Source organism: Tachyglossus aculeatus, chromosome 1 (assembly GCF_015852505.1).
Source record: "Tachyglossus aculeatus isolate mTacAcu1 chromosome 1, mTacAcu1.pri, whole genome shotgun sequence".
Lineage (NCBI taxonomy): Eukaryota > Metazoa > Chordata > Mammalia > Monotremata > Tachyglossidae > Tachyglossus > Tachyglossus aculeatus.
The window spans coordinates 61,217,836-61,243,364 of NC_052066.1; the positions used below are offsets into that span (position 1 = coordinate 61,217,836).

General features: G+C 43.3%; 1 protein-coding gene across 5 annotated transcripts in view; it reads left to right on the forward strand.

Moving 5' to 3' along the window:
• Positions 1-25,529, forward strand: part of PLD1 (phospholipase D1) — a 279,106-nt gene that overhangs the window by 156,538 nt on the left and 97,039 nt on the right. For all 5 annotated transcript variants that reach the window (XM_038748912.1, XM_038748905.1, XM_038748940.1 and 2 more), the window contains exons 12-14: positions 3,175-3,256; positions 15,305-15,415; positions 23,356-23,553. In XM_038748912.1, coding sequence (XP_038604840.1) covers positions 3,175-3,256; positions 15,305-15,415; positions 23,356-23,553 — 391 coding nt within the window. The remainder of the gene's footprint in view (positions 1-3,174; positions 3,257-15,304; positions 15,416-23,355; positions 23,554-25,529) is intronic.

The window sequence follows — 25,529 nt, forward strand, 5'->3', positions numbered from 1 at the left end:
CCGAGCTCCACCACTTGTCTGCTGTATAACTTTGGGCAAGTCACCTAGCTTCTCTGCGCCTCAGTTCCCTCATCTGCAAAATGAGGATTCGATATCTGTTCTCCCTCCTACTTAGTCTGTGTTCCCCATGTGGGACCTGATTATCTTGATTATCAATGTCTCCGTGTTTCAGTTTCCTCATGTAAAATGAGGATTAAATCTGATTCTCTCCTAGTTAGACCAAGAGCCTCATGGATAGAGACTGTGTCCGACCTGATTATCTTCTATCTCCCCTCTAAGGCTCTAAGCTTACTGTGGGCAGGGAATGTGTCTACCAACTCTGTTGTATTGTACTCTCCCAAGTACTTAGTACAGTGCCCTGCACACAGAAAGCACTCAATCAATACTACTGATTCATCTATCGCAGCACTTATTACAGTGTTTTGCAAATAAGAACTTTACAAGTCCCATAATTGTGATTATGACTATGATAATTATATTTTAAGAACCCATCATTTCCGGTGAGAGGATGGTGTCACTCTGTTTTGTTCTGAAGCATGCGTTTCTCTTTTAAGCCAGACACTGGGGGGATAGGAACTACATTTTGAGGGACCTTGAGATGTTTAGGTATTGTGAGTCACTTAGACTGTGAGACCATAATCAGACGGATCTCATTACCCTGTACTTACCGCAGCAGCTAGCATGGTGCTTGACACAGAGTAAAGACTTAAGTACCAGTTATTAAGGGACATTTTAAATCCTGAAGCATAATGGGATTGATTTGAAATAATTTTAAGAATAATGGCACAGCCATGAATGATTGGAAAAAGAGCCTGATTTGTGAAGAATATTTTTCCAGTTAATAAAAATATAATCCTTCTCTTCTGTGAATCCGCAAATCTACATTTAGCTATCTAGAATGATAGAATCCAGTTTCTGTACTTGTGCTCTCTTGCTCTCTCTTGCTCTCTCTTTCTTTCTCTCTCTCCACCTCCCGCTCTCATTTTGAATGATTTGCAGGTTTATTTTTTCCCTCATGACTTCATAGAATAACACTGTATTACAGCACACCCTTCAGAATCTTTAAGGCAATGTCCTCATGCACATATGAGAAATTTATGTGGTAAATGAGTTGCTAAACAGTCTTATTCAGTTAATTTACTATTTTACTCTTCGAAGGCCAAAGAGGAAATCTTTTACCTGTTACCATCTCATTGAGGTATAAGTAATTTTCACTTGCACCCACCTAAATCAGTAGTCATCCAGACAGCTGATTTTTAAGGAGAGCTGCCTGACTGCATTGTCCAGCTAGACAACAATAGTTTGTATTGTACTTTGTTAAACATCAGTTTAACCCCTGTATTCTATATTATCTAATTGTTTTTATGTAGCTAAAAATGTATTTAACATTTATTCACATAAATATTCAGTCCCCAGTGTTTTTCCTGGTAAATGTGAGTTCCACACTCAGCAATTGCTTAGAAAGTGGACGAGGACAGAGCAGTGTGTGCCAACACAATGGGTGCACAAAGATATTCTGTCCCCCAACCAGACACTGAACCCCTACCAGCCTTCCCACAATGTTTGCTCCTGATCATAGGGACAGTTACTCTCCCCTCCTTCAGTGCCTTAGCGAAGGCACACCTCTTCCAAGAGGCCATCCCTGATTAAGCCGTCTTTTCCCTTTCTTCAGCTCCCTTCTGTGTCGCTCTGACTTGTTCCCTTTATTCATCCCCCATCCCAGCCCCACAGCACTTACGTACATATCTGTCACCTATTTATTTATACTAACGTCCGTCTCCCCCACTAGACTATAAGCTCATTGTGAGCAGGGAATCTGTCTGTTATGTTGTTGTGTTGTACTCTGCTTTGTGCTCACATTAAGCGATCAGTAAATACGATTGACTGATTGGTAATAATAGGGTACATTACTGAAAAACAAACAGTCGAAGTGTGTGTTCTGCTCGTACATCATACCTTTATCCCTAAATCCTAGGCAAGAAGGCAGCTCAGGATATTGAAGTGTCATTTGTCTGCCACTTGTCTGCTGAGTGACCTTGGACAAACCACTTAATTTCCCTGAACTTCAGTTACCTCATCCGTACGATGGGGATTAAGAATGTGAGTCCCACGTGGGGCAGCCTGATTACCTTGTATCTACCCCAGCGCTTAGAACAGTGCTTGGCACATAGTAAGCAATCTCACAAACCTGTTTGCTTGGCTAAGAAGCAGCACAGGACTGGGAGTCAGAAGGTCATGGGTTCTAATCCCAGCTCCGCCAGTTATCTGTTTAATGGCCTTGGGCAAATCACTTCACTTCCCTCAGTTCCCTCATCTGTGAAATGGGGATTAAGACGGTGAGCCCTGCATGGGACAGGGACTGTGTCCAACCCGATTTTCCTGTATCCACCCCAGCGCTCAGTAATAATAATAATAATAATAATGATGGCATTTGTTAAGCGCTTACTATGTGCAAAGCGCTTGACACAGAGTAAGCGCATAACAAATATCACATGATGATGATGATGATGATGATGAAAAGAAAAATAACCTGGCTTCATACCTTATCGGTGCCCCATCTCTCACCCTCTGGAACTTCAGGGGAGAAGAAGCTTGCAGTCGCCAGCCTCTCGAGTGGAGGATTCCACTTGAGGAATCAGCCAGTGAAATGGCTAAATTTCCACAAGAAGCAGCATGGTGTAGTGGATAGAGCACGGGCCCAGGAGTCAGAAGGTCATGGGTTCTAATCCTGGCTCTACCACTTGCCTGCTGTGTGACCTTGGCCAACTCACTTCACTTCTCTGGGCCTCAGTTACCTCATCTGTAAAATTGGGATTAAGACTGTAAGCCCCACGTGGGACAGGGACTGTGTCCAACCCTATTTGTGAATAGCCACCACAGTGCTTAGTACAGTGCCTGTCACATAGTAAGCGCTTAACAAATACCACAATTATTATTATTATTATTATTATGCTTGAAGACAGGTTGACTCCCTGGTGTTCCCATCTCAGGACATTCCTGGGCTTGTTAAAATGACCTTTTCTAGCCTTAGGGCCCTAAAGTTTTGGTGTGACTTCAGCTTGCCCTTTAAGGTTCCTTCTCACCGGCTGACCTAGGATAATTTGTAGCACATCAAAAGTAAATGGAGAGTGCCAAATATTTTAGTCTCATGTAATCTTTGGCTTTTGATTTTAGGTTGAGCCCAGAAATCTTCCTGAAACGCCCTGTGGTAGAAGGAAACCGCTGGAGATTGGACTGCATTCTCAAAAGGAAAGCGGTAAGCATTTTATCACCATATGCTGAGGCATCTGTTTTTCAACAAGCCCCCTTATTTCCAGGAAATATTGTACTTTTTCTTCCACAACAATCCCACTTGCTTCTGAACACATGGTTTTAAGTATCGGAAACATAATGTTTCAGAAGTTAGCTAAAAGCAACATATTCTACTTTCCAATTTTATTCTATTAGAATTATTTCTTCCCATCAATAAGCTGGATCCTTTTTTGTGTGGAACCATTAAGAAGCCCCATTTTGTCACCTTTAGGAATTAGGGCCTACATGACATTAGAATTTTATTGCCAAACAATTTTCACAGTGAAATTGAGGGTGAATAGTACCCCTTGCCCTAAAATGACAACTAAGCTCAATAGTTATTTAAAATCAGTGCTTGTGGGCATGGGCAAGGAAAATCAGAATGTTCCTTATCATTACTGTTATTACTTTATTATTATTATTATTTTCATAACTTATTTTTCAAACAATTCCAAGCACTGGTGTAGATACAAGTTAAGCAGGTTGGACACAGTCCCTTTTCCAAATGGGGCTCACGGTTAAAACCAACTAAAGTGACTTGTCCAAGGTCTCACAGAGAACTCAGGTCCTCTGACTCCTCTGGATGGGAAATGTCTCCATTTATTGTCACAATGTACTGTCCCAAGCTAAATACAATTGAATAATTGAACGACTGCCAGGCCTGTGCTCTTTCCACTAGGACATCCTGCTTCTTGTGACCCTTAGCTATTGCTTTTTTATCCCAACACTCTGAAAATACAGTGCCTTTCCATATGCATATTTACTTACCCTTTATATTCCAAGATGATGCTACATCTGGTGATCACGATGCTGGCAAAAAAGTGTGGTCAAGAAGACAAATGAGTAACTATCAGTCTGTTCAGCTCTCACCAAAAGTATATATTTCTTTCTCCCAATGGAATGCTTCCTTTGACAGCATGAGTGCTGTTTCTTCCCCCAGGTCTAGGATGGGAGCCCTTCCCCTCCCTCAGTGAACTAGACTTATCTGGGGGTGATGCCAAGTCATACCACCCCCTTGGAGTTTCTTGCTTTGTTAGGACTCCCCCCGCTTTCTGGCAGAGGTTCTCCCTCTCCCCTGGAAAGTGGTCTAGATGATGATGATGGTATTTGTTAAGTGCTTACTATGTACCAAGCACTGGTCTCAAAGCAGTGTAGCCTAGTGTTTAGAGCACGGGCCTGGGAATCTGAAGGATCTGGGTTCTATTACTGCCCACCACTCATCTGCTGTGTGAGCTTGGGCATGTCACTTAATTTCTGTGCCTTGGTTACCTCATCTGTAAAATGGGGATTAAGACTGTGAGTCCCATGTGTAAGCTCGTTGTGAGGAGGGAATGTGTGTTACATTGTTGTATTGTACTCTTCCCCAAGTGCTTAGTACAGTGCTCCGCACACAGTAAGCGCTCTGTAAATATGATCGACTGACTGGGGTACGGATTGTGTCCAGCCTGATTAGCTTGTATCTACCCCAGTGTTTAGTTCAGTGTCTGGCATGTTGTAAGTAACAAGTACCATAAAATAACCAAAACCACCTGCAGTATTCACTACTATTTCTAATTCTGTTTCTTTGACCAAAATGTTGTCTCAGAGTTTTTATTGCCTTTTCTCTCTAAACTGTAAGCTCGTTGTGGGCGCGGATTATTTCTACCAGCAGAGATGCAGTGTGGACTCGTGGAAAACCACAGGCCAGGGAGCCAGAGGACCTGGGTTCTAATTCCAGCTCTGCCATTTTCCTGCTGCTTGACCTTGGACAAGTCACTTAACTTCTCTGTGCATCAGTTTCCTCAACTACAAAATGGGGAATCAGTACTTGTTTTTCCCCCTACTTAGACTGTGAACTTCATGAGGGACAGAGACTGTATCCGGTCTGATTAATTTGTATCTTACCCCAGTGCATAGTTCAGTGCTTGACACATACTAAGTGCTTAATAAATCACCTTTTTAAAAAAGAGCACCGTTATATTGTACAGTGTTCTGCACCCAGTAAGCACTCAATAAATATGCACTCAATAAATATGCACTCAAAAATCTCCAGTGGCTACCAATCAACCTATGCATCAGGCAAAAACTTCTCACCCTAGGCTTCAAGGCTGTCCATCACCTCACCCCCTCCTACCTCACCCCCATTCTCTCCTTCTACAGCCCAGCCGGCACCCTCCGCTCCTCTGCCGCTAATCTCCTCACCGTGCCTCGTTCTCGCCTGTCCCGCCATCAGCCCCCGGCCCACGTCATCCCCCTAGCCTGGAATGCCCTCCCTCTGCCCATCCGCCAAGCTAGCTCTCTTCCTCCCTTCAAAGCCGTACTGAGAGCTCACCTCCTCCAGGAGGCCTTCCCAGATTGAGCCCTCTCCTTCCTCTCCCTCTCCTCCCCCTCCCATGCCCCCCACCTTACCTCCTTCCCCTCCCCGCAGCACCTGTATATATGTATATATGTTTGTACGTATTTAATACTCTATTTATTTTATTTGTACATATTTATTCTATTTATTTTATTTTGTTAATATGTTTTGTTTTGTTCTCTGTCTCCCCGTTCTAGACTGTGAGCCCACTGTTGGGTAGGGACCATCTCTATATGTTGCCAACTTGTACTTCCCAAGCGCTTAGTACAGTGCTGTGCACACAGTAAGTGCTCAATAAATACGGTTGAATGAATGAATGAATGAATATGATTGATTGACTGATCAGGCTAAAGCCCACTAGGAGGAGGAATCTGGTGTGTGTGCGATATTTTTAGGGCAGTTTTGCCCTGGGGGGCATTTGCCTACTGAATATGCAATACTGTCTTTATGCAGTATTTTTTGGTACATTCACTAAATGTATCCAGATCCAGGGAAGCAGCACGGCGTAATGCATAGAGTAAAGGGAAGCAGCGTGGCTTAGTGGAAAGAGCCCGGGCTTGGGAGTCAGAGGTCATGGGTTCGAATCCTGGCTCTGCCACGTGTCAGCTGTGTGACTTTGGGCAAGTCACTTCACTTCTCTGGGCCTCAGTTCCCTCATCTGTAAAATGGGGATTAAGACTGTGAGCCCCGCGTGGGACAACCTGATCACCTTGTAACCTCCCCAGCGCTTAGAACAGTGCTTTGCACATAGTAAGCGCTTAATAAATGCCATTATTATTATTATTATTATTACCCCAGTGCTTAGAACAGTGCTTGGCACATAGTAAGCGCTTAACAAAAACCATCATTATCATTATTATGGGCCTGGGAGTCAGAAGGTCATGGGTTCTAATTTCGGCTCTATCACTTGTCTGCTATGTGACCAGGAACAGAAAAAGTGTGAGAAAGCTGGGCAAAATAACTAGCCCCTTACATGATAATAATAGTAATAATAATAATAATAATAATAATAGTGGTATTTATTGTATGCTTACTATGTGCCAGATACTGTACTAAGCTCTGGGGTAAATATAAGCAAATCAGGTTGGACACAGTCCCTGTCCCACATGGGGCTCACAGTCTTAATCCCCATTTTACAGATGAAGGAACAGAAGCACAAAGAAGTCCATTCATTCATTCAATAATTTTTATTGAGCACTTACTGCATCTAGAGCACTGTATTAAGAGCCTGGGAGAGTACCATTCAACAATAAACAGATACATTCCTTGCCCACAATGAGCTTACAGTATAGAGGGAAGAAGACAGACATTAATATGAATAAATATGTACATAAGTGCTGTGGGGCTGGGAGGGGGGATGAAAAAGGGAGCAAGTCAGTTTGACGCAGAAGGGAGTGGGCAAAAAGGAAATGGGGGCTTAGTCTGGGAAAGCCTCTTGAAGGAAATGTGCCTTCAAGGAGGCTTTGATTGAGGGGAGAATAATTGTTTGTCAGATTTGAGGACGGAGGGCATCCCAGATCAGAGGCGGGATGTCGGTGAGGGGTCAGTGGCCAGATAAATGAGATGGAGGCACAGTGAGGTTTGCATTAGAGGAACGAATTGTGCTTGCTGGGTTGTAGTAAGAGAGTAGCAAGGTGAGGTAGGAGGGGGCAAAGTGATTGAGTGCTATAAAGCCAGTGGTGAGGAGTTTTTGTGTAATGTGAAGGTGGTTGGGCAACCACTCAAGTTTCTTGAGGAGTGGGGAATCATGTCCTGAAGGTTTTTGTAGAAAAATGATCTGGGCAGCAGAATGAAGTATGTTAACTATAGCACAGAGGTCACACTGGAGTATCCATTCACCCTCAAACCAGAGAGCCACTGGAATATCATTTGAGGCCGTGATATTGGTTCCATTCTTGTTTAGCGATGGGGAGAATTCAGAGTGAAAAATATATTTTTATTTGACACCTCTAAAAACTCTAGTGGTTGCCCGTCCACCTCTGCATCAAACAAAAACTTTTCACCATTGGCTTTAAACATTCCACCACCTTGCCTCCTCCTACCTCACCTTGCTACTCTCCTACTACAACCCAGCCTGTACACTTCACTCCTCTAATGCTAGCCTTCTCACAGTGCCTCAATCTCTTCTATCTCTCCTCCGATCCCTCGCCAACGTCCTGCCTCTGACCTGGGACACCCACCCGTCTCAAACCCAATAGACAGTTACTCTCTCCCCCATTCAAAGCCTCATTGAAGGCACATCTCCTACAGGAAGCCTTCCCTGATTAACCTCAAAAATCTCCAGTAGCTACCAATCAACCTACACATCAGGCAGAAACTCCTCACCCTCAGCTTCAAGGCTCTCCAACACCTCGCCCCCTCCTACCTCACCTCCCTTCTCTCCTTCTTCAGCCCAGCCCGCACCCTCCGCTTCTCTGCCGCTAATCTCCTCACCGTGCCTCATTCTCGCCTGTCCCGCCGTCGACCCCCAGCCCACGTCATCCCCCTGGCCTGGAATGCCCTCCCTCCGCACATCCGCCAAGCTAGCTCTCTTCCTCCCTTCAAGGCCCTACTGAGAGCCCACCTCCTCCAGGAGGCCTTCCCAGACTGAGTCCCCTCCTTCCTCTCCCCTTCCTCCCCCTCTGCATCCCTCCCGCCTTACCTCCTTCCCCTCCCCACAGCACCTGTATATATGTAGATATGTTTGTATGTATTTATTACTCTATTTTATTTTGTACATATCTATTCTATTTATTTTATTTTGTTAATATGTTTTGTTTTGTTCTCCGTCTCCCCCTTCTAGACTGTGAGCCCATTGTTGGGTAGGGACCGTCTCTATATGTTGCCAACTTGTACTTCCCAAGTGGTTAGTACAGAGCTCTGCATACGGTAAGCACTCAATAAATACAATTGAATGAATGACTGGAGTTGAGAGAGACAGGAGGCTGGGAGGTAGGCAAGGAGCTGATGCCGGAAGCCAGGCAGGAAAGGATAAGTGATTGTATTAACGTGTTAGCAGAGAGGAAAGGGTGGATTTTAGCAATGTTGTAACTTGAACAGGTCACACCTCAGACAAGTGGTGGAGCCATGATTAGAGCCCAGGTCCTTTGGACTCCTAGGCCCTTAGGCCATGCTGCTTCTCATTTCCGTGATACATCAATGGAAATGATCCATTTGGACCACCCAGCATATTATTGGAACAATCTGCTAGCTTGCCCTATAGTCACTCAGCTGTGACGATGGAGACTGTGGGCTGTCACCTAAAATTAGAGAAGCAGCGTGGCTTAGTGAAAAGAGCCTGGGCTTGGGAGTCAGAGGTCATGGGTTCTAATCCCTGTTCTGCCACCTATCAGCTGTGTGACTTAGGGCAAATCACTTAACTTTTCTGTGCCGCAGTGACCTCATCTGTAAAATGGGGATTAAGACTGTGAGCCCCACATGGGACAACCTGATAACCTTGTATCAACCCCAGCGCTTAGAACAGTGCTTTGCACATAGTAAGCACTTCACAAATACCATCAATATCATTATTATTATTATTATTAAAATAAAAACCAAAAGAAAAAAAGTTTTTTGTGAGGAGGCTCTTTCCTCAGTCAGTACAGACAGACCTTTAGATCAAGTAAAAACTCCCCAAAACAAAAGTTATCCCTAAATCTGAGAGAAATAAAACTACTTGGAAGTGGGACAAAAATTTGTTGCCTGATAATCTTTTTTCCCCTACATGAAACATTGCTCCAACTTTCATCACCCTCACCATAGTAACCTCTAGATCCAGCGCTTGAGCCCGTTGTTGGGTAGGGACCATCTCTATATGTTGCCAACTTGTACTTCCCAAGTGCTTAGTACAGTGCTCTGCACACAGTAAGAGCTCAATAAATATGATTGAGTGAATGAATGATTTACTCCTCAGTGAGGCTTCATGCTGCCCAACAATCTTAGATGTAATTAGTGTGCAGTCAACAAAGCAGGTAGTTTTTGAGATAAGGTATCAAACAAATTAAAGTAAATAAATGATAAGGCCTAAGAAGAAATGGTTAGGCTAGACAAAGACAGACAAAATCTGACCAGTGGCATTTTTGATTGGAAGCAGCGTGGCTTAGTGGAAAGAGCCCAGGCTTTGGAGTCAGAGGTCATGGGTTCAAATCACAGGTCCGCCAATTGTCAGCTGTGTGACTTTGGGCAAGTCACTTAACTTCTCAGTGCCTCTATAAAATGGGGATTAAGACTGTGAGCCCCCCGTGGGACAAGCTGATCACCTTGTAACCTCCCCAGTGCTTAGAACAGTGCTTGGCACAGAGTAAGCACTTAATAAATGCTATCATTATTATTATTATTATTACAAAATGTTATTAAGCCATATTAAGACTTCTGATCTTCTGCAACACTGGAGCTTTCCTCTCACTCAGACAGTTGCTCTAACAATGTTGAAAGGGCTAAGTCTGAAAAAGCATTTGGTTTCAAATCCTTCCCAAACAACATTCAACTCCCATTAAACATGCACTTATGTTTTGAGCCCATCAGAATCCAATTGCCAGCCCTCACAAATGTTTTACCCTTTCCCACTTCCCAACCAGCAGAGAGGCAGTGTGGTCTAGTGGATAGAGCACGAGCCTGGGAGTTGAGGACCTGGGTTCTAAATCGCAGTCCTGCCAGCTGTGTGATCTTGGGCAAGTCATTTCCCTTCTCTGTGCCTCTTTTCTCTCATATGGAAAGTGGGGATTTAGACTGTGAGCCCCATGTGGGACAGGGACTGTGTCAACCTGATTAGCTTGTATCTATCCCAGTGCTTGGAACAGATATCGTAAGAGAAGCAAGCAAAAAAAAAAACCTATGTGCCTCAGTTCCTTTGTCTGTGAAATGGAGATTAAGACTGTGAACGCCATGTGGAACATGGACTGTGTCCAACCTGATTATCTTGTATCGACTCTGTGCTTAGTACAGTGCTTGGCAGATAGTAAGTGTGAACCAAATACCATTTAAAAAAAACATACCTACTTTTTCTCTTTCTGAATTTTCCTCCTCACCAACTACGCCGAGCTATGACTCTTCCTGGCTTCAAAATTCTCTCTCCTTAAGATTAATTTCTTCCAGGATATCTTTGCTAGATTCATCTGACTTCCATCCTCCTTCCATCCTTCCCATATCCTCAAACCTTACCATTTCACTAGACTGTGAGCTCGTTGTGGGCAGGAATGTGTCTTTTTGTTGTTACATTGTACTCTCCCATGTGCTTAGTATGGTGCTTTGCACACAGTAAGTGCTCAATAAATATGATTGAATGAACTAATTCCCATGACTACTTCTAGACACCCACTTTTGTTTGTTATCTCTTTCTTCTGTCACTTGTTTTAAAGCTTGTTTGTTCTATTTTCTTCTGTTTCCTTTGTAACTCCTTCTTCTACCTAGTTCTGTCCTGTGGGCATAGTGAATGCTCAGAAAATGTTGTTGATCTTAATATTCCTATTGCATTTATTTCACATAAATTAATATTCCCCAAATCTGGTGGATAGTCTTCAAAGCAAATGGTAAACATCTTAAATACGAATTACTCAGTGATACTGTCTCTGTTGTACTGAATCTGTTTTGTCTTTTCTTAATCTAGCCAGGGCATAATATTATCTAAGTATAAATGTTTACTGTCATATCATTTGCAGTGTGTGTAAGCATTTATCATATGAGTAATCTCAGTGAGTAATTGAGAAGCAGCATAACTCATTGGAAAAAGCGCGGGTCTGGGAGTGAGAGGACTTGGGTTCTAACCCTAGTTCCCCTCTTCAGTTCATGTTTTGGTCTGCTGCCTGGATCACTTATCTAGAATATTGTTCTTTCCATTCATTCATTCATTCAGTCATATTTACTGAGCGCTTACTGTGTGCAGAGCACTATACTAAACACTTGGGAAGTACAAATTGGCAGCATATAGAGATGGTCCCTACCCAACAACGGGCTAACAGTCTAGAAGGGGGAGACAGACAACAAAGCAAAACAAGTAGACAGGTATCAGTACCATCAGAATACCACATCTTTTAGACTGTGAGCCCACTGTTGGGTAGGGACTGTCTCTATATGTTGCCAACTTGTACTTCCCAAGCGCTTAGTACAGTGCTCTGCACACAGTAAGCGCTCAATAAATACGATTGATGATGATCAGAACAGATAAATAGAATCATAGCTATATACACATCATTAAAATAGAGTAGTAAATATGTACAAATAAAATAGAGTAATAAATATGTACAAATATATACAAGTGCTGTGGGGAGGGGAAGAGAGTAGGGCAGAGGGAGAGAGGGGAGTGATGGGGAGGGGAGGAGGAGAGGAAAAGGGGGGGCACAGTCTGGGAAGACCTCCTGGAGGAGGTGAGCTCTCAGTAGGGCTTTGAAGGGAGGAAGAGAGTTAGTTTGGTGGATGTGTGGAGGGAGGGCATTCCAGGCCAGAGGTAGGAAGTGGGCCAGGGGTCAATGGTGGGACAGGTGAGAACGAGGCCCAGTGAGGAGGTTAGTGGCAGAGGAGCGGAGGGTGCGGGCTGGGCTGGAGAAGGAGAGACGGGAGGTGAGGTAGGAGGGGGCGAGGGGATGGACAGCCTTGAAGCCGAGAGTGGGGAGTTTTTGCTTGATTCGAAGGTTGATAAGCAACCTCTGGAGATTTTTGAGGAGGGGAGAGACATGCCCAGAGCGTTTCTGTACAAGGATAACCCGGGCAGCAGAGTGAAGTATAGACTGAAGCGGCACCTCACTCTTCAACTGGGGAAACAGCATGGCCTAGTGGAAAGAATATGGGCCTGGGAGTCCGAGGACCTGGGTTCTAATTCTAGCTCCAAATAATGATGACAATAATAATGACAATAATAGTGGTATTTGTTAAGCACTTACTATGTGCTAAGCACTGTACTAAGTGCCCAGCTAGATACAAAGTAATCAGGTCCCACATCAGGCTCACTTCATTCATTCATTCAATAGTATTTTTTGAGCACTTACTATGTAGAGCACTGTACTAAGCACTTGGGAGAATGCAGTACAATACAGTTAAAGTAGGAGGGAAAAAAGGCTTGAATCTCGATTTTGCAGAAGAGGACACTGAGTCACAGAGAAGTTAAGTGACGTGTTCAAGTTCACACAGCAGACATGTGAAGACGTGTGGCCTAGAGGAAAGAGCATGGGTCTTTTAGACTGTGACTAATATTCTTTTAGACTGTGAGCCCACTGTTGGGTAGGGACTGTCTCTATATGTTGCCAACTTGTACTTCCCAAGCGCTTAGTGCAGTGCTCTGCACACAGTAAGCGCTCAATAAATACGATTGATTGATTGATATCATGTACATCATTCATGTACATACATGTACATGTCTTGTTCATATTTATTACTCTATTTATTTTACTTGTACATATCTATTCTATTTATTTTATTTTGTTAATATGTTTGGTTTTGTTCTATGTCTCCCCCTTCTAGACTGTGAGCCCACTGTTGGGTAGGGACTGTCTCTGTATGTTGCCAACTTGTACTTCCCAAGTGCTTAGTACAGTGCTCTGCACACAGTAAGCGCTCAATAAATATGATTGATGGATTGATTGATCTTTATTCTATGTTACTTCCTCCTCTTTGGGGTGGTGTAGCAGTAATGGTAGCAGCAGTGGTAGTAATATTATTAATACTGGAGAAGCAGCATGCCTTAGTGGATAGGATAAGGGCTTGAAAGTGTCCCCCTCTCTCTCCTCTAGGCTGCAAACTCATGGTGGGCAGGGAATGTGTCCATTTACTGTTGTGCTGTACTCTCCCAAGCACTTAGTACAGTGCTCTGCACACAGTAAGCACTCAATAAATACAATTGAATGAATGAGTGAAAGTCAGAAGGACCTGGGTTCTAATCCCAGCTCTGCCGCATGTCTTCTGTGTGACCTTGGGCAGTCACTTCACTTCTCTGAGTTTGTTACCTCATCTGTAAAATGGGGATTAAGAGTGTGAGCCCCATGTGGGACAGGGACTGTGTCCAACCTGATTAACTTGTATCTACCCCAGCACTTAAAAGAGTGCTGGCACATAGTAAAGCACTTAAAAGTACCATAATTATTATTGGTATTATTTTATGTAGTGCTAACTCCATGTGCAGAGCAGTGTATTAAACTCTGGGAAAGAGAGTACAAGGGGGAATACAGCACAGACCCCATTCCTCAAGCGACACACAAATGTCAGGGAGAGGACTAGAAACAGAGATATCAGAAGGAATGAATAATAATCTATGTGGTGTTTGTTTAACGCTTACTATATGCCCAGCACTGTACTGAGCACTGAGGTAGATACAAGATTATCAGGTCCTACATGGGGATTGCAGTTTAAGTAGGAGGGAGAAGAGGGTTAAATTCTGATTTTAATAATAATAATAATTATTATTATTATTATTATGGGTTCTAATCCTGACTCCACCACTTGTCAGCTGTGTGACTTTGGGCAAGTCATTTAACTTCTCTGGGCCTCAGTTACCTCATCTGTAAAATGGGGATTAAGACTGTGAGCCCCGCATGGGACAACCTGATCACCTTGTATCCCTCCTGCACTTAGAACAGTCCTTTGCACAATATAAGCACTTAACAAGTGCCACCATTATTATTATTGTGAATCATATTTTCTGTTTTTATTAAACATTATACCTTTCTATAATATGATTTTTATAGGCCTTGGACTGGTTCTACTTTGCAAAGCTGTTTTTTCTGACATTATTCCAATTCATGGATGCACAGTAGTTGATTTTTTTTTTTGCGCATCGGCATCACTATGGAAGCCTATATTGAATGTTTAACTGTTTATAAGGATGGTGGGAGAAGAGAAACATGAAATTTGTTAATATTAATGATAATTCTGGCATTTGATAAATAGTTACTATGTGCCAAACATTATGCTAAATGCTGGGGTAAGTGCAATATAATCAGATGCACTCCCTGCCCCACATGGGAGGTAGGAACAGCCTTTTAATCCTTGTTTTAGAGGTGAGAACGATGAGGCACAGTGAGGATAAATTGCAAACTCAAGGGTCCACAGCAGGCAGAAAGTGGGGCTGGGATTAAACTGTGAGCCCATTTCTGGGTAGGGATTGTCTCTGTTGCTGAATTATCCTTTCCAAGCGCTTAGTACAGTGCTCTGCACACAGTAAGCGCTCAATAAATATGCTTGAATGAATTAGAACCCAGATCCCCTAACTCCTAGCTCCATGGGTCATCCCACTAGGCCATACAGGCAGCATGATTTTAAAGGAGTCCTCAGTGTATCTTTTGAAGGAAAAGAAAATTATGCACGATTATTTCTCAAGGTACCTGTCATTTTTTACTAAAATAATGTAGTTTGTTGAAGTTTATTTTTCACCATTATTTTGCCCAACTGGTTTAGACAGAACTACATGCAGCCCAAAACACATAAACAACAAAAGCTTAGGATTTCAATCTTGATATCATCGCAAAACACTTCACGGCAAAGGCTCCTGGAAACCGTTTCAGATCGTGTAAAAGCTTCCATTTAGGGAGATTGCCAAACCTGGCATTCTGCTTGGGTAATTAGTCCTAATGTTACCCATTTCCCCATTGCGCGAAGCAAGACCAGTGAGTAGGGATTTCCCGCTTATGAGATAATGGTGGTGTTTTTTGTTTATGTATCATTCTAATATGTTCTTTCTAAAATAACATTTGTCTATTTTTTTGTATGTGACAGAAAGAAGGTGTGAGAATTTTTGTTATGCTCTACAAAGAGGTCGAACTAGCTCTTGGCATCAACAGTGAATATAGCAAGCGGACATTAATGCACTTGCACGACAATATTAAGGTACTCATTCTTATCCTTCATGAATTTATATATGCTTTATCTACTGAGGATTCTTAAGTCTAAGAAGCTGAGAAGCAGTGGTTTTTTAAGGTTTGGATTTATTACCAGGAGGAGTATGTAGTTGCTTTTACAGTAGCAGCATGGCTCAGTGGAAAGAGCATGGGCTTTGGAGTCAGAGGTCATGGGTTCAAATTCTGGCTCCACCACTTGTCAGCTGTGTGACTTTGGGCAAGTCACTTCACTTCTTTGTACCTCAGTTACCTCATCTGTAAAATGGGGATTAAGACTGTGAGCCCCCCGTAGGACAACCTGATCACCTTGTAACCTCCCCAGTGCTTAGAACATGCATTCATTCATTCATTCAATCATATTTATTGAGTACTTACTGTGTGCAGAGCACCGTACTAAGCACTTGGGAAGTACAAGTTGGCAACGTATAAAGACGGTCCCTACCCAACAAGCACTTAATAAATGCCATTATTATTATTATTATTATAGTAATGATGATGATAGTAATAATAATAAAGGCATTATTTCTTTTCTCTGAGTCAGTCAAATCAATAATATTTATCAAGCATTTATTCCGTGCAAAGCAATGAACTAAGGACCTAGGAGAAAGCAAGAGGAGAGACAGATACTTAAATGGACCAGAACAGCAGAAGGAGATTTGATTTCAGAAGGGCTTTGAAGATGGGGAGAGCAAATGTCTGCCGGTTATAAAAGGGGAGCGTTTCCAGGAAGGAAGTCACGGGCAAGAGGTTGTCATGAGAGACCCAAGAATGAGGCACATTGCCTAGGTTGCCTTGAGAGGAATGAAGCATGCTGGCTGGATTGCATTGGGAAAGAAGCAGAGATAAGTAGATGAGAGGGGCTGATTTATTGTCTTAATGCCAGTTGTCAGGGAGTTCCTCAGTGAGGAGAGGACTGGGCAGTCAATCATTGCGTATAAAGAGGTGTGTGCAGATGATGTTTAGGAAAATTCATTCAATCATATTTATTGGGGAAAATGATCTGGATGGCAGAATAAAGCATGAACTCTAGAGGTGAGAGGGTGGAGGCTAGGGCATCAGTGAAGTCAAAGTGGGATATGGCAAGGACTTGGACAAGAGTGCTGGCAGTTTGATTGGAGATGGAGGGATGGATCTTAGAGATGTTGTAAATGTACAACTGACATCATTTTCAATATGTGGCTGGAAAGAGAGATGAGTCAAGAACAATACCAAGGTTTCTGGCTTGTGAGATATCAAGCAAAAACTCCTCACTATTGACTTCAAAGCCTCTTCTTACCTCATCTCCTTTCTCTACTTCTACATCCCAGCCCACATACTCTGCTCCTCTGCCGCAAACCTTCTCACTGTGCCTCGTTCTTGCCTGTCCCACCCCCAACCCCTGGCCCACGTCCTACCTTGGATCTGGAATGTCCTTCCTCCTCAAATCTGCCAAACTTGCACACTTCCCCACTTCAAAGCCTTACTGAAAGCTCACCTCTTCCAGGAGGCCTTCCCAGACTAAGCTCCCCCTTTTCCTCTGCTCCTCCTCCCCTCCCCATTGCCCCGACTCGCTCCCTTTGTTCTACCCCACTCCCCGCCCCACAGCACTTGTGTATATATATATATATATATATATCGTTATAATTATAATTGTATTTATTTTTATCAGTGATGTGTATATATATATATATAATATATATATAATTATTTTTATTTATAAGGATGCTACTGTTGCCTGTTTACTTGTTTTGACTGTGAGCCCGTTGTGGGTAGGGATTGTCTCTGTTGCTGAATTGTACTTCCCAAGTGCTTAGTACAGTGGTCTGCACTGTACTCAATAAATACGATTGAATGAATGTGATAGGGAGGTTGGTGGTGGTGTCTACAGTGATGAGGAAAGACAGGTTTGGGTGGGAAGAGGAGGAGTTGTGTTTTGGACCTGTTAAGTTTGAGATGTCAACAGGACAACCAAGTAAAGATGTTCTGAAGGCAGAAGGAAATGCAAGCCCGCAGAAAAGGAGAGGATGGAGCTGGAGAGGTGAATTTGGGAGTCACCCGTGAAGAGACGGTAGTCGAAGCTGTGAGAATAAATGAGTTCTCCAAAGGAATAGGTGTAATTGGAGAAGAAAAGGGGATCCAGTACTGAGCCTGAAGAGACTTCCACAGTTAGGGGATGAAGGGCAGAGGAGGAGCTGATGAAGAAAGCTGAGAAGGAATAGTTGTATGGGTAAGATGAGAACCAGAAGAGGACTGTGTCAGTGAAACCAAGGTTAAATAGTGTTTCCAGGAGAAGAGGACAAAGGACTGCTGAAAATTCAGAAGGATTAGGATGGAGTTAATCTATTTTTTTGGCCATAAGGTGGGTGTTGGTGTCTTTGGAGAGAGAGGTTTTAGTGTAGTAGAGGGGAAGGAAGACAGAGTGTAGAGGGTCAAGAGACTTAACTTCTCTGGGCCTCAATTACCTCATCTGTAAAATGGGGACTGTGAGCCCCCTGTGGGACAACCTGATCACCTTGTAACCTCCCCAGCGCTTAGAACAGTGCTCTGCACATAGTAAGCGCTTAATAAATGCGATTATTATTATTATTATTATTATTATTATTATTATTATTATTATTATTTGGAGGAGAGGAGGTAGATGCAGCGGGTTTAAAGACCCATTCAAGGAGTCTGTGTAGGAGTGGTAAGAAGGAAATTGGATGATAGCTGGATCAATCAATCACACTTATTGAGTGCTAGCTGGGTGCAGACCACTCTACTAAGCACTTGGGAAAGTACAATGTAGCAGAGGTGGTAGAGACATTCCCTGCCTGCGATATAATAATAATAATAATAATAATGACGGCATTTAGTAAGTGCTTACTATGTACAAAGCACTGTTCTAAGTGCTGGGGAGGTTACAAGGTGATCAGGTTGTCCCACGGCGGGGTCACAGTCTTCATCCCCATTTTCCAGATTAGGGAACTGAGGCACAGAGAAGTTAAGTGACTTGCCCAAAGTCACACAGCTGACAATTGGGGGAGCCGGGATTTGAACCCGTGACCACTGACTCCAAAAACCGTGCTCTTTCCACTGAGCCATGCTGCAATGAGTTTATAGTCTAGAGGGGGAAACCATTAAATTATAGATGTGTACATAAGTGGTATGAGGCTGAGGGAGGGGTGATAAAGGATGCAAATCCTGCAGCAAGGCTGATGCAGAAGGGAGTGGGAGAGGAGGAAATGAGAGCTTAGTGGGGAAGGCCTCTTGGAGGAGATGTGATTTTAATAAGACTTTAATAAAGAGGGGAGAATGATGGTCTGTGATTCTAGGCCAGAGGCAGGTTGTGGGTGAGGGCTCAGCAGTGATATAGGTACGACCGAGGTACAATGAGTAGCTTGGCTTTAGAGGAACAAAGCGTGCAGGCTGCGATGTAGAAGGAAATCAGGGAGGTAAGGTAGGAGGGGGCAAGTTTATTGAGTGATTTAAAACCAACGGTAAGGAGTTTCAGTTTGATGTGGAGGTGGATGAGCAGCCACTGGAAGTTCCTGAGGAGTGGGGAAATGTGGACTGAATGGTTGGATGGTTCGGTGGGATTGAGAGAGGGTTTGGTTAGGGTGAGACTCATGGATGTCTTTTAAGGCATTTGGACACCTATCTCCATGTTTTGTTTTGTTGTCTGTCTCCCCCTTCTATCAATCATATTTATTGAGCGCTTACTTTGTGCAGAGCACTGTACTAAGCTCTTGAGAAGTACAAGTTGGCAACATAAAGAGACAGTCCCTACCCAACAGTGGGCTCACAGTCTAAAAGGGGGAGACAGAGAACAAAACCAAACATACTAACAAAATAAAATAAATAGAATAGATATGTACAAGTAAAATAAATAAGTAAATAGAGTAATAAATATGTACAAACATATATACATATATACAGGTGCTGTGGGGAAGGGAAGGAGGTAAGATGGGGGGATAGAGAGGGGGACGAGGGGGAGAGGAAGGAAGGGGCTCAGTCTGGGAAGGCCTCCTGGAGGAGGTGAGCTCTCAGTAGGGCCTTGAAGGGAGGAAGAGAGCTAGCTTGGTGGATGGGCAGAGGGAGGGCATTCCAGGCCCAGGGGATGACGTGGGCCGGGGGTCAATGGCGGGACAGGCGAGAACGAGGCACGGTGAGGAGATTAGCGGCGGAGGAGCGGAGGGTGCGGGCTGGGCTGGAGAAGGACAGAAGGGAGGTGAGGTAGGAGGGGGCGAGGTGACGGACAGCCTTGAAGCCCAGGGTGAGGAGTTTCTGCCTGACTTCTAGACTGTGAGCCCGTTGTTGGGTAGGGACCGTCTCTATATGTTGCCGACTTATACTTCCCAAGCGCTTAGTACAGTGTTCTGCACACAGTAAGCGCTCAATAAATGCAATTGAATGAATGAAGGCAGAAAGGAAAGAGTCATCAGAATGAGCAGTTGACAGTGGTGGTCAGGGAGGAAAAATGAGTGGGTGCAGAAATTTTCATAAAAGATGAAAATTATTGCTGCATGACCAAACTAAATTTTTCTGTTTCCTTATATCCTTTCAGAGTTTCTTATTGGCCTATAGATTTTCAGTTAATATGACATTTATTTGATTTGAATATAATGGGAGTTTAGGACCCACATTGCTAAATTACATGGACAATTTTCCTCAGCACCATGGGAATAAAATCTAGGGATAAATATTGGATTTAATAGGAATGCTCATGAAAGTGCCTGCCATGTATTCATTGTGTTTTTTATGAGATATTTTCTCAAGCGTGTCTGATTAAGGTTGACATCCTATTTTCTACTTAGCACAAATAAAGTGGTACAATATTTCAGGAGCCATTGAATATTCCTTGTTGGAAATGAATAGCAAAAATCCTCCTTGTGCATATCATCAAAAGTTTGAGATATTTAAATGGATAATTTTTGAAAGTGGGAAGCAATGTAGACTAATGGAAAGAACATGGGCCTGGGCATCAGAGGACCTGGGTTCTAATCCTGGCTCTGCCACTTATCCGCTGTGTGACCTTGGGCAAGGCACTTATTCATTCATTCAGTCGTATTTATTGAGCACTTACTGTGTGCAGAGCACTGTACTAAGCGTGTATCTTCTCTATACCTCTGTTCCCTCATCTGTAAATCAGGAATTCAATCCTGTTCCCCCTCCTACTTTGTCACATGTGGGACATGATTATCTTGCATCAACCCCAGCCCTTAGTGCAGTGCTTGACACATAGTAAGCACTTAAAAAAAAGCACAATGATTGTTTTTGTACTCAGCTCTAACTAGAAAACATTGGGATATGCCTCTAAATCTAGAGCTCTTTAAAATATCAAATATATTCTCATATGTAGAATGGTGTCAATCTGTATTTTCTCCAGAGCTTGGATGGACAGGACCAATGCATTCTAACTTTTTTGGATGGGACACATTCAACACTTGAGGTTCTGTCTCTGGGGAATTTCACTCCCCTTCTGTTTCCCACTACCAGGGAAGCAAAGGACGGTGCTCAGAGAGCATGTCTAATTGGAGGCAAGTTCACCAATGCAGCATGCTCCTGTGTTCAATTTGATTATTATTATTATTAATAGTAATAATAATAATAATAATTGTGATATTTGTTAAGCACTGTTCTAAGCACTGGGGTAGATAAAAGCTAATCGGATTGGACACAGTCCCTGTCCCACAGAGGCCTCACAGTCTTAATCCCCATTTTTACAGATGAGGGAACTGAGGCACAGAGAATAATAATAATGATGGTATTTGTTAAGCGCTTACTCTGTGCAAAGCACTGTTCTAAGCGCTGGGGGGGAATACAAAGTGATTCGGTTGTTCCACGTGGGGCTCACAAATCTTAATCCCCATTTTACAGATGAGGGAACTGAGGCCCAGAGAAGTTAAGTGACTTGCCCAATGTCACACAAGCAGTAGAGCCAGGATTAGAACCCAGGTCCTTCTGACCCCCAGGCACGTGCTCTATCAACTGGCCATGATTATACACGTGTGAGGGTCGTTCCCGCCTCCCCCCACGCTGAGTACAGTACTCAAGTAAGTCAGTCAATTATATTTATTAAGCACTTACTATGTACTGAGCACTTGGGAGAGTACATTATAACAATAAACGGACCCATTCCCTGTCCACAGGGAATGGCCTCATTAGGTGGATTTCTTCCATACCACAGTCAGTGGTTGGAAGAAGCCAGTCTCAAGATGGTTGAGGACTAGTTGAATCTTCAAAGTCCTTTCCAAATTAGTCATTCTTGGATTTAGAGCTTCAGTAATCTTGACTGTCAGCTGGAGTTGCTTGGAGAACTCTGCAAATTGTATTAATGCTGGAATGAAATTCTCAGACCTCATGTTTAATCCTGTAAAGCGAAGTAGGGAAATGATTGAAGAGTAAGTATACGGAAGGCTAAGTGAATAATGGTGGTATTTGTTAAGCATTTACTGTGTGTCAAACAGCAAGGCCTAGTGAGACTTTTAGACTGTGAGCCCACTCTTTTAGACAGTGAGCCCACTGTTGGGTAGGGACTGTCTCTATATGTTGCCAGTTTATACTTCCCAAGCGCTTAGTACAGTGCTCTGCACATAGTAAGCGCTCAATAAATACGATTGATGATGATGATGATAGTGGAAGGAGACTGGGCCTGGGATTCAGAAAGGCCTGGGTTCTATTCCCAGCACTGCCACTTGGCTGCTGTGTGACCTTGGGCAAGTCGCTTAACTTCTTGGGGCCTCAACTCCTCCTCTGCAAAATGGGGATTCAATCCCTGTTCTCCCTCCTCCCGAGACTGTTAGCCCCTTTGGGACCCTATTATCTTGTATTTGCCCCAGTGCTTAGTACAGTGCTTGGCACGTACTAAACCTAGTGGAAAGAGCATGGACTTCAGAGTCAGAGGACGTGGATTCTATTCCCGGCTCTGCCACTTGTCTGCTCTGTGACCTTGGGAAAGCCGCTTCACTTCTCTGTGCCTGTTACCTAACCTGTAAAATGGGGATTAAAACTCTGAACCCCACGTGAGACAACCTGATTACTTTGTCCTCCCCTGTGCTGAGAACAGTGCTTGGCACGTAGTAAGCACTTAACAAATACCATACTTATTCTGGGAAGTAGCTTGGCTTAGTGGAAAGAGCCCAGGCTTGGGAGTTAGAGGACGTGGGTTCTAATCCCGACTCCGCCACTTGTCTGCAGTGTGACCTTGAGTAAGCTGCTTAACTTCTCTGTGCCTCAGTTACCTCATCTGTAAAATTGGGATTAAAACTGTGAGCCTCCAGTGGGACAACCCGATTACCTTGTATCCAGTCATTCCTTCATTCAGTCGTATTTACTGAGCGCTTACTGTGTACAGAGCAATCCCAGTGCTTAGAACAGTGCTCATCACATAGTAAGTGCTTAAGAAATACCATAATAATAATAATGATTAATAATAATAAATACCATAATTACTATTAATCACTGGAATAGATACAAGATAATCAGGTCCCACAAAGGGCTCACATTCTAAGTCAGAGGGAGAACAGGAACAGACTGTCCATTTTGCAGATGAGGAAACTGAGGCATGGAAAATTTAAGTGACCTGCTCAAGGTCACACATCAGGTAAGTGGTGGAGCTCGAATTATAACCCAGATCCCTGACTCTCAAGCTCATGTTCTTTCTAGTAGGCGACTCTGTTTCTCATAAAATTTAGTACTCAAGGTGATGCCCAGTGACAGGTACTTAAAGGACAGTTATCCTCCATAACTTACCTCAGAGTAAAATTACAAAAAAACTTTTCATTCTCCTTACACTGAAAATCCAATCAACTATACCCAGTGCATTTTAGTACGAGCGCTTAAAGATTTTGCATTTTAAGGTGAATCTGAAGCTTCTAATAGTTGATAGTATAAAAGAAATATGGCCAGTGGATTAAAAATAAATTTGTCATAGATTTTGACTGGTGATGTTTTTTCTCCCTCCATCTTTAGGTAATGAGGCACCCAGATCATGTGGCATCTACAGTGTATCTTTGGGCTCATCATGAGAAACTTGTTGTCATAGACCAGTCTGTGGCTTTTATCGGTGGAATCGATCTGGCCTACGGGAGATGGGATGACAACGAACACAGACTGACTGACGTTGGCAGTGTTAAGCGAGTCACCGCGGGACAGTTGATAACACTACAAGTAAGGGAAAAAGCCTCTAGGCTGGGATTGATTTCTTTATTTTTTTTCGTTGTCTTGGGATTTTAACTGAAGCACCACAACCTCTAGTCTGGAAGCTCATTGTGGGCAGGGAACTTGTCTGTTTGTTATGATATTGTATTCTCCCAAGCACTTAATACAATGCCGTGCACACAGCAAGCTCTCAATAAATACGATTGAATGATCGCTAGAGCATGGGCATGGGAATCAGAAAGATCTGTGTTCTAATTTGAGTTCTGCCCCTTGTCGGCTGTGTGACCTTGGGCAAGTCACTTAATGTCTCTGTGCCTCGGTTGCCTCATCTGGAAAATGGGGATTAAGACTGGGTGCCCCATGTGGGACATGGACTGTGTCCAACCTGACTAGCTTGTATGTACTCCGGAGCTTAGTACAATGCCTGGCACATAGTAAATGCTTAACAAATACCATTTAAAAAATAAAATTCCAAGGCCAAGACAGACTGGACATAAATCATAAATGGTCAGGGTATATCAATAGGGTAATGGGTTCGGCATGGATCCTCTATCTGGGAGGCAAAATCTCCATTTCAAACCTCAGCTTTTGGTGTTTTCAGCTTCATATAGGAAAATTGTATCTTGCCCTCCATTTTTTTCCTTTGTTAAGAATTATGTGAGCCCCACGTGGGACAACCTGATCACCTTGTATCCCCCCAGTGCTTAGAACAGTGCTTTGCACATAGTAAGCGCTTAACAAATGTCATCATTATTATTATTACTATTATGTTCAATCCTGTTTAATTGCTATTTGCTTATCATTGTCACATTTTAAAAATATATAAAAGTTCAATAGATTTTAAACTAGGTATTGTTCTAAGTGCTGGAGAAGATACAAGATAATCAGGATGGACACAGTCCATGTCCTACATGGGACTCACAGTCCTAATCCCCATTTTATAGATGGGGTAACTGAGTCATAGAGAAGCTAAGTGACTTGCCCAAGATCACACGACAGACAAGTGATACAGGTGGAATTAAAATCCAGGTCCTCTGACTCCCAAGTCAGTGTCCATTAAGCTGCTCTACTCCTTCCATGTTGGGGGTGGTAATAATAATAATAATAATGATATTGGTATTTGTTAAGTGCTTACTATGTGCCAAGCACTGTTCTAAGCACTGGGGGAGATACAAGGTAATCAGGTTATCCCACGGGTGCACAATCTTAATCCCCATTTTCCTGCTGAGGGAACTGAGGCACAGAGAAGTGAAGTGACTTGCCCAAAGTCACACAGCTGATAAGTGGTCCATGACCGCTGACTCCCAACCCCATGCTCTTTCCACTGAGCCACGCTGCTTCTCTTTTGTTTGATATTTGTTAAGCACTTACGTGCTAAGGGTAGTTATAAGGTTTTGATGATGAATTAGAAAATATTTAATTGGAAGATCATAACTGTCAGACCAGTGGTCTGTCTGGAAACCTGAGGAAGAAGGTTGTCCCCTATCACTGATCACTGTTCATGGTGCACTTTCTCCTTTCTCTGTGCCCCAGGTGACCAAGATAAGGCTTAGATGGCTCTTAGATGCCTTGAGGGCAACTACAGGCACAAAGTTTAGATGCCTTGATGGTGGACCTCACATGGTCTGGAGAGTTATTGCAATAACAATAGTAATAATAATAATGATACTTATTAAACACATACTGTGCCAAGCACTGTTCTAAGTACTGGAGTAGATAAAGTTCATCAGATTGGATGCAGGCCCTGGTTCACATGGGGCTCACACTCTGAATCCCCATTGTACACATGAGGAAACTGAAGTGCAGAGAAGTGAAGTGACTTGCCCAAGGTCACACAGCAGACATGTGGCGGCGCTGGTATTAGAACCCAGGCCCTAAGGGACCTGTAAGGGACACCTGGGAAAGAGGAAGCCAAGGACTCGGGACTCGAGCTTCGGAGGGTGGCAGAGAGAGAGGCACACAGGCAGTAGTGGCAATCTGGCAGG